The following is a 13,873-nucleotide window of genomic DNA, read 5'->3' on the forward strand; positions in this document are numbered from 1 at the left end:
GTAGAAGAGGAGAAATAAAGGTTAACAGGCATCAGGGCTTCAATTATACCAGTGATATGAGCAAGGAGTACAGCCATGTATATAAAACACAGATTCAACAGAACTGAAAACATGAGATCTAAGTGACAACCACTGAAACTTTGTAATGTGCCTGTCAAACTGACAGGTGTGGATGGAGTGGGAGTTGGGATGGAGTGGGAATCTGGGATCACTGGTGGAGGGAAGTTTACACTGTTGGAAGGATTGGTTTTGAATTATTGTATGCCTAAAATACAAATATCACTCACTTTGTAAATCATGGGTCTTTAATAAAAAGTTTTTAAAAATAATAGAAAAAATTCAGAATGTATATACTTATATTAGACAACATTGAATCCAAATTAGAGGTAAAAATTAAAATTTATACAAGAGAAATAATGGTTATCACTTAATGCTTAATGGAGAAATACATCAAGAACTTACATTCTATACATATATAAACTAAATTATAGACCACACACAAAATATATAAAATAGACTTAAAAACACAGATTGAAAGACTGTTTTAACTCTCCTCCAGCACTCCTATGTAGATTACTAGGGAAAAACTCAACCCCTCTAAAAAATTTGCCTTAGAGAATCAGAGAGATAGCACAGCAGGCTAATGGTTGCTTGTAGGCTCTCAGCCTGTATTTAATTACTAGCGCCCCATATAGTGCCCTGAGCAGCACCAGGAATGATTCCTTAGCTCAGAGCCAGGAGTAACCTCTGTACACTGCCATGTGAGACCCCAAGGCAGAATAAAACAACCAGAAAAATAGTCTTAGAGAAAGAAATGGAAGCGATGGACATAACATATAGTAACGCCCCTCATCTCCCCAATATTGAGTACACATTTTTCTGTAATGCACAGAAGACTTCTCTCCAAGATAGACCACGTACTTGGCACACATTCTTTCAGATCACTGTGCTTTGAAAGCAGAAATCAATTGTGAAAAAAAAAAACTTGGGAAAAATATCTCAACCTCTTGAGATAGATGATCTTGCTACAAAGAATCAAAGAATCAGTGGGTCAAAGAAGAAATAAAAAGTTTTTTAGGAACAAATGAGAATTAATAACTTTGTGACAGAACAAAAGTGGTATTCTAAGGAAAGTCAAGGGGAAATGTTCCTCATGAAGCAATAAAGCATAGACATAATCTAAATGCATAACTTAAGCTCCTAGAATAATTTCAACAATGATAATACAAAGCAATATGAAAAAATACTAATTAAAAAGAAAGCTTTAAAAATTTTTAAAAGATCTTGAGTCATGAGTTTTGTTTTATTTTTTTTAACCCCTTAGGTGGTGATAGTGCGTAAAAAGGAGGTATAGGATACTGACAAACCATTAGCTGGATTAGGAGGAACTGAGGAAAACACTAGTTGATCAGATCAGAAACAAAATTGGCAGAGGTTACAGCAGACAGTAGACATTCAGAGAATTGTTAGGGACTTCTATGAGAACTTTTACGTTACAGAACAGGAGAGCATAAAGGAAATGGATCTATTTTTGCATCATCTTCTAAGACTGAATCAAGAGGACATTGAGCACCTTGCAATTACTAGCAAGGGAATTTAAACAAGAACAAAAATTCTTCCCCAAAGCAAAAACCCAGACCTAGATGAGTTAACCAGTAAGTTTTTTCAAAATCTCATAGAAGACCAAGAACTGGAGAGATAGTATAATAGGTAGGGTGCTTGCCATGCACAAGGCCAACCTGGGAATTTCATAAAGTCCCCTAAACCCTCCAGAAATGTTTCTTGGGGGTAGAGACAGGAATAATCCTTAGCATCACTGGCTGTCACAAAAAAATTAAACAGAGAAAAAAAAAGAAAAGAGAAAAACAAAAAAGACTCTCCAGCCTTGATCTCCAGATTCATGATTAAATGTACAAAAAAAAATGTTAACAAAGCCACTTCAATTACTGAATATACTGTTCTCCCAACTGAAAATTCTGAGGCACCCTCAGGAGGGTGGGAACATGCCATGTCCCTGTCCTGCTGAAGCCCTGGCAGTCACAACCATAACCCACAGCTGCTACAAAACTAACAGCCTAATTCCACATCATCATGAATAATATCTGCAGAGATATCAAACCGTCCAAATTCCAGGTACACACCAGTTTTCAGGCTGTGAGTTCTGGGGTCTTCTAGGAGTGGAGGCAGGCATCCTCCCACCCCACCCCACCCCACTCTCTTCCAGAAGCCCTGGAAGCCATACTCCCTTCACATAGCCACTGCCCTGTCAACTCATGGCCTAGTTCTAGAGATACTAAAGTTCTGAATCAAACAGCCACATATGCACACATGTGGCCACAAGACACCTCCAAATTCCTCAATACTGACATTTCAGTAGGAGTGCACCAAAGTACACGAGAGGGATATAGAAGCAACTAAACTCAACAAAGAGTAACAGTATCACAAAACGCTCAGCTAGCAACAAAGAACTTAGTTAAACATAAGATAAGGATCTATTGCACTTCCCCACACAGTAAGATAGAAAAATTTTCACAAATTTTCTTTTACTGAAATAATTCAAAAACTTCTATTACTCATTTAGTTGTAATAAGCAATAAAAATCAATTATTGTGCACCTACTCAGCGGGAATTGGTGTGGTTGGGAAAATGGGGAGAGAAGATCAATCCCATAGTGGGATTGTGGTTGGAACATTTGAAAACCCTTAACAGCTGCATTATGGACAATTTTGTAAACCATGATGTTTACAAAATACATTTCTTAAAAATTATAAAGAAAACTAATTAATATCCTTCTCATACTCTTCCAGAGAGTTGAAAATACAGGAAACTTTTTAATCAGTTTTCATAAAACTAATAGATATTGGATATCAAATCAGAAAGAGTCATCATTAAAATAGAATCTATAGATAGGTAATTTATATATAGTTTACATCACAAAAAAGAAAATTATAGATATATAGACAGAAAACTGTATATATGCATATATATACACATTTTGCCTTACAAAACCCCCAAATTAGGATAGTCCCCTGGGCAAAACAATGGGTTTTAGAGAAAACTAGGCAAGGAAATGGGAGAAAAGAATACACGATGGCAAACAAACGCGAGCCCAGGAAATACTAGAAATGTACCGTTTCAGTTCTTTTAGAACAGAGAGCAGCACAGTCAACAACAGAATAGGAAATTGTCATGAGTTTATACTTTAAGGATGCCTTCTGATTGGTTGTGTGAAACATCTCAGCCTTGTGACCTAATGAACCCATTGAATTTTGATGTGCGATGTCATTGTGTGTTTGTCTCCTTGTGTGTTTCATTTTCTGCAATCAACCCCTTCTGGACAGAGGACAAAGGTGCCAATATGACTGGCATTACAGTGGTACACTGCCACATATATAAGGTGTATTTTTTTCCAGGGATGCAGGATTTGTTTAATGCACAAAATCAATTAACATAGTATGCCATATCAATTCATGGAAAAATAAAACCATGTGACCATATCATTGCAATAAGCTTCAAGTTCAAACTAAAATTTAGTGCAATAATGTTTTAGATGTCAAAGCTGAAACTTAGTTATATAAGTGACAAAAGACCATATACTAAATTTTATTAAATCATTTTAATTTCCTTATTTACAAAGGTTAAAAATGCAGTAATTGAACACTGTAAACTGCCTTTTTTGAATTATCTTTTGATAATACCATTTGCCATTTCATAAGTTTTGTTGGAGGTGTGTTGTATGCCTTCCAAGGTGGGAGGTTGGGGGACGGCAGGACCCTGGTCTGGTGGGATTGATGTTGCAAACTTATATGCCTGAAACAGTGCTAATATGGACAATTTTATAAATCATGGTGTATTAATAAAGAAAAAAATGAAATGTAGAGAAATAATTTGACAAGATCAAGTAGCCATTCATAATAACAAAAATCTCAAAAAATGGGGAGGGAAGAAATTTTCCTCAAAAGATTAAAGTCATTACTCACAAACCTACAGTGAACATCATACCCATTAGTGATAAACCAAAAATTTCTTCTTTCGGATCCAGCACAAGGTAAGGTTGCTGCACTCATTAATATTATTTAATTTACCTAAAATAATTTAAATATTATTTAATTAATATTATTTAATTTATTATTTAATTTACATTGCCCTTAGCAAGAAATTAGGCAATAAAAAGACATTAACGGGGCACAGATTGCAAAAGAAAATGTTGAATTGTCACTCTTTTTGGATGGTATAATACTATACTTAGAAATAACTAAAGTATATGAAAACTCCTATAAATAAAAAATAATACCACAAAGTGATAGTCTACAATATCAACACAGAAACCTATGTTATTTCTATATGCAAACAGTGACAGAGATCAGGGAAAAATTAAAATATCAATTATTGTCATATCTCAAAAAGTCATGTATCTGGTAATCGGCTTCATAAAAGTGGCAGAATACACAGAAACTGTTAATAACTTATTAAAGAAATAAAAAATGAAATAAGGAAATATAAAACACATTTCCTAAATGTTGATCAGAAGGATTAATACTAACAAAAGGACAATTCTATCAACGTCTTATATTGATTCAATGCAGTCCTATAAAAATACCTGAAACATTTTAGACTTAGAACAAATCTTGTTGAAATTTATATATTTTATTTCATCTCAATCTTTAACCATATATTTACGCATTATACATACCAATGCAGTACTTTAATGACTATACATCAAGCCAGTTTCCGTTTGAAGCTATTATAATATTGTTCCAACTTTCTTAAATTGTTTCTTAAATGCCCCATTTGGGACATATAATGTTTTGAAAGATTGCTACTAGTGGTTGTCACTAGTGGTGGATTTGATGCTGGAATATTATATAACTAAAACTCAAATAAGTATAAGTTTGTAAATCTTAAATGTTTTAATCAAATAGATATTTTATTTTAAACTTTATATAATTGTGTTATGATTTATTATCCATGAATATTTGATTTGCATGCTTATTTTAATTGGAGTCATTTAAATTTTTTCAGGCACAAAGAGGTTGTGTATGAAAAAATCTCCTTCAAGAGGCTCAAGAGACAATGAATAAAAGGTAGACTTTTCTTTTTGTGGAAAAAGAGTTCAGGAGCACATTCAACTCAGGAAATAAAAGACATGCTGGATGACATTTGCAGTTTTCCAGCATAAAGGAGGGGAATTGATGGTCTTAATAGAAAATACATGGGAACAACAAAACTGTTGTGTAGTTAGCTTGTAATTTGGCATTCATGAGTAAAATGACATTCCACATTTCTAAATGCTGTTTTGGAATAGAAAGCAGAAGATGGAAGAATTTTAAATTTATATACATACACAATAAGCATGGAAATTTAGAAGAACTGTAACACTGTACCACTGTCCTCCCATTGTTCATCGATCTGCTCTAGTGGGCAACAGTAACGTCTCCATTGTCAGACTTGTGTTACTGTTTTTGGCATATTGAATTCGTCATTGGGAGCTTGCCAAGCTTTGCCATGCGGGTGAGATACTATCGGTAGCTTGCCAGGCTCCCCAAAAGGGACAGAGGAATTGAACCCGGGTTGGCCGGATGCAAGACAAATTCCTAGCCATTGTGCTATCACTCTAGGCCATATTAGAAGAATTATGTTATAAAAATACTTAATAGAAAGATATAAACATTAACTTGAATCAAAACAAATTTTAGATGAAGAATAGGAGATAAAACAGAGAGCAATAGTAGCACTATCAAAATTATTTTTGATTATAAATTACAGCATAACACATTGGAATAACATATCAATGAATTTGAGATTTAAAGCACTCTTTTAAAAATATATATATGTCCACATCTCTACTTTTAATTAGCATTATTGATATAAATTATTCCAATATACAAAATGTGTATATTTATTACAAATCAAAATGTGAAAATATGTTAAAATATATTATTTTATTATGAATTTAAACAGCATATACCCTATAATTTTTATTTATTTATTTATTAGTGAAACACCATGAGGTAAAGTTATAGACTTACAAATTTTTGTGCTTGAGTTTCAGTTATACAATGATCAAGTATCCATCCTTCCACCAGCTCCCATCCTCCACCACCACGGGTCCCAACATCCCTCCCACCTCCCATCCCTCCCATCCCACCCTGCCTCTGTGGCAGGGCATTCCCCCTTGTTCTCTCTCTTTTCTTTTGGGTCCTGTGTTTTGCAAGAGAAGCATTGAGTGGGAATCATGTTTGGTCTATAGTCTACTTTCAGCATGCTTCTCCCACCCTGGGAGGATCCTCATAGTACCCTTTATTTGGTGCTCTCTTCTCTATCTGAGCTTCCTTTTCCCCTAGCACATGTGGCTGGCCTCCAAGTCGTGGAGCAAAATTCCTGGTACTAATCTCAGCCACTCCTGCATGTTAAGTCTCCCATTTTGTTGCTTTATGTTCCCCAAACGAATGCAATCTTTCTGTGTCTATCCCATTCTTTCTGACTGATTTCGCTTAACATGATACCTATAATTTTTAAACATATAAGGAAAAATCATATATTTGTCTAGTCAAGAGGAAAAACCATAAGGATCCCTACAACTCCTGTACAACAGAGATTACCTGAAATCTATAAACCTATTAAAAATAAATTTTAAAAAAATATAAAATTGTATAATTGGTATCTGACAAAAAACTTCATTGCCACTTTGGCTTTAGTTTTCCTGAACACATATGTGTTATTCTTATTATTATTTTTATGTACTGGGAACATTTATGCTATTCCTTAAAGCATGCAAAGAAAAATGTAATACAAACAAAAAACTAATTATTAAAAATGTTCTGTAAAATAGAAAGATCATAGTGATTTGAGTATACGATTTTGGCTCTCAAGACAAACATCCATTTACATATGACATCATCTAAAATTATTAAAGTTGCCTGCAGTATTTTAAGATTAAATTTAGAATATTTTCATTGATATACTCAATGATTTATTTCAAGAACTTGGTATAAGTCAGTTAAATTTATTATGATATTTTTTAAAATAACACAATAAATTTAACTGACTTATATAAATAGACTTTTTTTTTTTTGCTTTTTGGGTCACACCTGGCAATGCACAGGAGTTACTCCTGGCTCTGCACTCAGGAATTATTCTTGGCGGTGCTCAGGGGACCATATGGGATGCTGGGAATTGAACCCGGGTCCGCCGCATGCAAGGCAAACGCCCTCCCCACTGTGCTATCACTCCAGCTCCTAAACTTTACATAAATAAAGGTAGAAAGAAAATACATAAACACTTATGTATTTTCAGGAGACCAAACAGAATTAGCAAAATCAAACAAATTAAGAACAATTAAAAAAATAAGCACTTACCCATATCTTGCAAAATTTGCCCAGTGTTTCATCATGAACCTACTCAATATTTCCTCAGGTCTTGTATAATTAGCTTCTCTCTCCAGAGGTAAGCCAAATACAAATTCAATTTCATAACCATGCATGACTCCCATCCATTCTGGCCAAGGAATTTTGGAGGATCGGTGATCAAAGTAGTAGAAAAAGGCATCATTTCCTAATTCAGAAAACTTTTTGGTGAACTCCAAAGCAGGGCAAATGAAGTTATAATCCCCCAAAACATCATCCAGGGCTTCCCGGTAATTCTCAGGTCTCTGATCATCTATCCAGTCTATATAATGGAAAAGAATGGATTCCTTTCCCAATTCATCCACTTTTGGAAACAGCATTTTTAAACCTTTCTCAAACTCTTTTCTAGTTATTATACTGTTATTATCTTTGCTGATGCCAGGAGCACCATATACTAAAAACGCTGTCCCTTCATCTTTATTAACACCAACCAAGATCTGAGTTTTTTTCAGTTGTCCAAGTTGGAGTAGTGTATTCGGCATGTCAGTGAGGAAGTCACCATCAAGAGTAGGTCCAAAATATATTGACAAGAGTGTATGATAGGGAACAACAAATATTTCATTTAAAAGAATTTCGCGGGGGTCTTTATTTCTAAGGCATTTGATTATTTCAGTCTCATTTTCTCTAAAACAGCCAACAAATTTAGCCAGGGTCAAAGTTCTGTTCTTAGCTTCATTCAGAGGCATGACAGCCCATGGGGCATTAGAAGATCCACTTTGCAGAATAGCTCTGGTAAACAACGGGTGGCTTCCTGGAGAGAGCAAATGAAGGCCGACTGAACCTCCCCCTGCACTTTCCCCGAAAAGAGTTACACTTCTAGGATTGCCACCAAAAGCGGCTATATTTTTTTGCACCCACTGAAGTGCCAGTTGTTGATCAAATAAACCCATGTTTCCTGGAGCTTCAGTATTTCCCGGTAAAGCTAAGAAGCCTAGAGCACCCACTCTGTAGTTCATTGAAACCACAATAACTCTTTCAACACGAGCCAGAAACTTGCCGTCGTAAACATTCAATGACGCTGTTCCAGTTTGAAAACCACCCCCATAAATCCATACCATTACAGAAGCATTTTTTGGCTTAGGTGCTGGAACCCACACATTCAGATACAGGCAATCTTCACTGAGGTCTGTGTTTGGATTCCACATCTCTGATCCAGGGAAGCCTGGGAAACTTTGATCTATGTTCTGATAGCAGGAATTTGCATATTGTGTGGCATTCCAGATATCCGACCACTTGGAAAAAAATTGTGGTTTTTTGAAGCGAAGATTACCAAGGGGTGGTTGTGCATAAGGAATTCCAAGAAATGCTGATACTGTGCCTCCAAGAACGGGCAAACTAATCCCTCGAACTTTTCCATTCTTTGTCGTAATGATGATATCTTCTTCACAATGTGTCTTCTCGATAAACACCCAGAGCAGAAGAAATCTCAAGAGGAACTGGATACATCTGTTCGTACCCTTGTTCTGCATACCGATTTCTGAAAGACATGTAAGAATTTTAGCAGTACCACACCTAAAATATTACATTTTATTGAAAATAAAACTAAAAATTGGTAATTCTAATTATATAAATTTAGAACATACATAATAACTAGAATGAAAAATTAGGTGTTATTTTATTTTGAAAGTATTAAATCCCAAAATTAGGTAAGGAAGGCATAATATAGTGATGGCATCTGGTGGGAAGTGTTTGGGGTACACCAAAGATACCCCTAATGGTGCTCAGGGAGACATAAGAAATGTATGTGTATATATCATTTCTGTGCCGAAATTCTGCACAAACCCACACCAACATTAAAAGTGGAATTTAAGATAGACTACTTAATTTAATTTCAACCTTGATTAAAGGAGGAAATTCAAGCTCATGTATTCTGAGACAAATGCAAAGCTCCAATCATGACTGATTCTTAATAAAACTGTGCAACAGCTTTATAACATTTCTGAGTACTTAAACTTATATCACTTTGTTGTTATTTTTTCTTAGTTATTTGCTCTTCACTACAAAGATTATGATCAAAAAAGTTTTTTAATACACTGTACATAGAATATAAATCAATGAAGATATAGTAATTATTTAGACTTTAAGCTGTGAAAACTAACAATTTTTCTACCACTTTATATAAAGGGCTATGTACATATGGAGGAAATGAAGAATGTGTGTAGATACTCTACAATTTATATGAAAGTATAAATGACCAAGAGCTTCTTTCACTGGATTAAAACGTGAAAAATGAGAACAATTTTCTAATTATATATTGAATAGGGTCTGGAGCCATCGCACGGCAGCCAACCCAGGTTCGATTCCTCCGTCCCTTTCGGAGAGCCCAGCAAGCTACCAAGAGTATTCCGACTGCACGGCAGAGCTGGCAAGCTCCCCACGGTGTATTTGATGTGCCCAAAACGGTAAGAACAAGTCTCACAATGGAGACATTACTGGTGCCTGCTCGAGCAAATCAATGGACAATGGGAGGACAATGCTACAGTGCTACAGTGCTATGTTGATCACAAGAAACTGACAGGAATTTTATTTTCAGGAGTTATTTGAAGGACATCTGTTAGTTAGTTAATGTTATTTATTGAGACTGTTAGGTAGGTCAGATTTATATTTTGTAGTGTAGAAAATGAGTACAACAGATAAAAGCTGATAAATAACTGAAAAATATAGTAAACCACTATTAAATCTTTGAAAACTACAAAATTCCAGCTATTAACAATTTATGGCATTGCCAATTTATTTGAAGAACCGGAATTTAACCAAAATTTAACCTGCACAATTGGTTTTCATTTTAAATTAAAAAAACAGACAAAATTGTATCAATCCATGACAGAGACATATATTATGCAACAATCATTTAAAATAATGACAACCTTCAAGTCATCTTAAGTAAACATGGTTATGAAAACATCATAGAAGAATACTACTAGCATTCACATAATAATAGCAATGGTTCATAAATATATATACTATTAATATGCATTCAATCCTATGTCCCAAAAGAGTATCCTACCTAGAGCTACATTATTTAATTTATGTTTTAATGCAAACTTTTTGAAGGACAGAAAACAAAACATTCTGACATCTTCGATTTAGTATACTCATATTTTTATATCAGCCTTATTCACTAATATTCACAGGAAAGCTAGTAATAATTTTTAATGTTGCTACTGAACAGTATGTTGTTCAGTGCCCAGTAAAGACAGATATATTTCTACCTCTGTAATTATTTCTGCCTTTACCTATATCTCTACCTCTACTACCTCTATATTTGTCTCTACCTCCATCTTTATAATTATCTGTCTCTATCCACATCTATTTCTCTGTTACCAATCTGTTTTATGCACATGACTAGCTAGCTAGCTAGATAAATAGATATGAATCTATTTCAATATGAATATGAATTGATGCATAATATTTTATATAATGCTTGTTAGAGTAATATGTTTTGGGTCGTTGTTAGCTTAAAAATGGTATTAAAATTGTCTGACAATTGTAAGAAAAACATATCACACTATAAGAAAAGGATAAAATAATTGATTTATAATTTTTGATATTTCATTATTTGCCATTACTGAATTTCAACTAAAATTGAAAATAATGAAATAATGGATCAACTGAAGTTCTTTTTTTTTTTTTTTTGCTTTTTTGTTTCACACCTGGCTATGCACAGGGGTTACTCCTGGCTCTGCACTCAAGAGTTACTCCTCCTGGCAGTGCTCAGGGGAACATATGGGATGCTGGGAATCGAATCTGGGTCGACCGTGTGCAAGGCAAATGCCCTACCCGCTGTGTTATCTCTCCAGCCCCACCAGCTGAAGTTCTAAGAGCTAATCAAGTATTTATAAAATTTTCAAGTATAGATAAATTTTTGTGCCTTTTACAAACTTGTAAAAAATGCATTCCTTTATTATAACAATAAATACTCTTACAATGGTAGAAAAAAGAGTGTAGTCTGGATAATAGTACCTAAAACCAGTCCTACTAAAATATATTTGAGTCACATTATAAGAACTATGTCTTTACAAGCCTAAATAGCTTGTTCTGTTGCTAGGTGAAGACCAAGTTAAGAAGTTCATTTATAAATAGATGATATCACTGTCTTTTATAATTCTTCAGATACCCACTATACCGATTATAAAGATAACATATTTTATATTAGGTGTAGAAGTAGAATGCATTTATCTGTCCTCTCTGTCAGGGAAAATAAAACAAAACTTTTCATTGAAAAGTAAATCAAAATTTTAATATTATATAAATTGTGCATATGAATAGTGAATTTTTTCTTAGACATTTATTCAATGATAAATTTTCTAATGACTTGGATTCTTTATAAGAATAAACAAAATTATATACAGAAGTATTAAAACAGGGACACTATACAACTCAAGTGTAATGGTGTCAAAAAATAGCTATCACAATTTTTTTAAATAAAAAATTTTATAGGGGCTGGAGCCATAGCACAGTGGGTAGAGTGTTTGACTTGCACGTGGCTGTGCCCAGGATTGATTCCCAGCATTTCACATGGTCCTCCGAGCACTACCAGGAGTAATTCCTGAGTAAAAAGCCAGGAGTAATCCCTGTGCATCGCCTGGTGTGACCCAAAAAGCAAAAAAACAAAAAAAAAACAAAAAACAAAAAAACAAAACCAAATAATAAATAAAAATTTTATAAAGAAGGAACTAAATTTGGAAAAAGGAAGTTGCTGATTATTATTAGCACATTTAAAAACTGATTGTGGATTAGATCCGATAGTCTTCCAACTTAAGCTTGGGGATATAAAAATAAGAATAAATCTAAGAAAATAAAACAGAATTATTGAACTCCAATTAGAAATTCTGATATTTAAATGGCCATGCTTTTTCAAATTCGCAAAGATTTAAACTCATTTTAATTTAACATATAGAGCTACTCTTTAAAAAATCAAATTTGTCCTTAAGCTACATATGACATATAATTTTATTTACTATAATTATGAAATAGCTTATTTAATGGAAATAATTATAATATTATTCCTAACTGGATTAACTATCATGTATATAATTAAGATATAATTTTAAAAATTTACAAATATAAATCATCAGCAATAAAACAGTTTTGTTTACACTTCAGTGTACCTTCATTATTCACAGATCTTATGTTAAACGCTTAACTTGGTTATAGAATCTATAAACGAGAACTGATACCAAAATAAAGATAGGTTAAGACTACAGAAGGAAAAGAAAGTTTATATTTGCTTCTATTTCTCTAATAAAATTCATGGCAATTATAAATATTTAGCTCAAATCTACACACACACACACACACACACACACACACACACACACACACAGAATAAGAACAAAATGTCCAAAAGGGGTAAAAGTTTGCAAATCAAATTAGGAAATAGGTTTTCCCTTTAGGTAAAAAAGAAACTCAGGCATTTTCTAAAAATAAGGGAACTATTCATCTCATGACAGTTGCAATGCAAAAGACAAGGGAAAATCAGAGTAAGGCTGGTCAAACATAACTTTAGTTTCTTTGCAGGGGTCATTAAGTAACGCGCTGGAGGGTGAAGCTCTGCATACTCTGCATATGTTGCCTCTTCCCTGGAGAGTGCACTGATGCCACAGTGATCGCAGTAATCCCGCAAGCGCGGGTGTCCTTTTTTTGTACAAAGTGCAATAAATTGCTTAATACTCGACGGTTAAATGGAGTCCGTTTGCGTTTTCCTCAGTAAGACTCTATGCATGTGCTGCTCTCTGGCTTTGTCCTGTTTGCAATCACCGTCCCCCACTGAGCACCACAGGGTACAGCAAACACTGGAAGGGATCCTAGTGCTCCAGAAAGAGTAACACAGTGATACGCATATTTACACGAAGATGTAAATTCAGAGAACTTACCCCGACTCACTGTGGCAAAGATGGTAAAGTTTGTAAGCAGCAGCAGCAGTCATGTAAGACCTCAGGGAAATGCAGAATGCAGCGGCTGCTCTTGCTGCGAGCTGGACCGCACTGACATTCCAAGCAACTGTCCTGACAAAGCTCGCGAGAGCCGGCAGCAGCGGCTGGGGCCAGGGACAGCCCATCTCTCACTTCAGACATCTGTTCAGAGGCTAACGAGATGAGTGCAAAAGTGACTCATTTACAAAAGCACCCCTAGATTTACCTCTTCACACATGCAAGGGCTACCCTGAGTGTAAAGAAGAGACAGTCGAAGCTTATATAACACAACCTCACACTAGACAATAGAAGCTTGTTTGACAGAACAAGCACTTGAAAAAGGAAAGTACTAGAACTCAAGGTTTTTTTCCATTATAAATATACGTTTTTGTTCTGCTGATGAAAATCAAAGGATTAGTTATAATACAGTTCTCTCTAAATAAATGTCTCTGATACAGATGTCCTTTGGAATGCCACACCCCAATACTAACATTAAGTCTTATAAATCTCATCATCGGTAAATACTTATTAAAGGGCCCTGCAGTTAAGTGG

General features: G+C 34.6%; 1 protein-coding gene across 1 annotated transcript in view; it reads right to left on the bottom strand.

Annotated features, from left to right (window-relative positions):
* Window positions 1-13,398, bottom strand: part of BCHE (butyrylcholinesterase) — an 89,146-nt gene extending 75,748 nt beyond the window's left edge. The window contains exons 1-2 of the mRNA XM_056110658.1: window positions 13,283-13,398; window positions 7,359-8,883 (exon numbers count right to left, since the gene is read on the bottom strand). Of these exons, the coding sequence (XP_055966633.1) occupies window positions 7,359-8,875 (1,517 nt within the window). The 5' untranslated portion in view covers window positions 8,876-8,883; window positions 13,283-13,398. The remainder of the gene's footprint in view (window positions 1-7,358; window positions 8,884-13,282) is intronic.
* Between the last annotated feature and the right edge of the window lie 475 nt (window positions 13,399-13,873).

This window comes from Sorex fumeus, unplaced genomic scaffold (genome assembly GCF_029834395.1).
Source record: "Sorex fumeus unplaced genomic scaffold, SorFum_2.1 ptg000010l, whole genome shotgun sequence".
NCBI lineage: Eukaryota > Metazoa > Chordata > Mammalia > Eulipotyphla > Soricidae > Sorex > Sorex fumeus.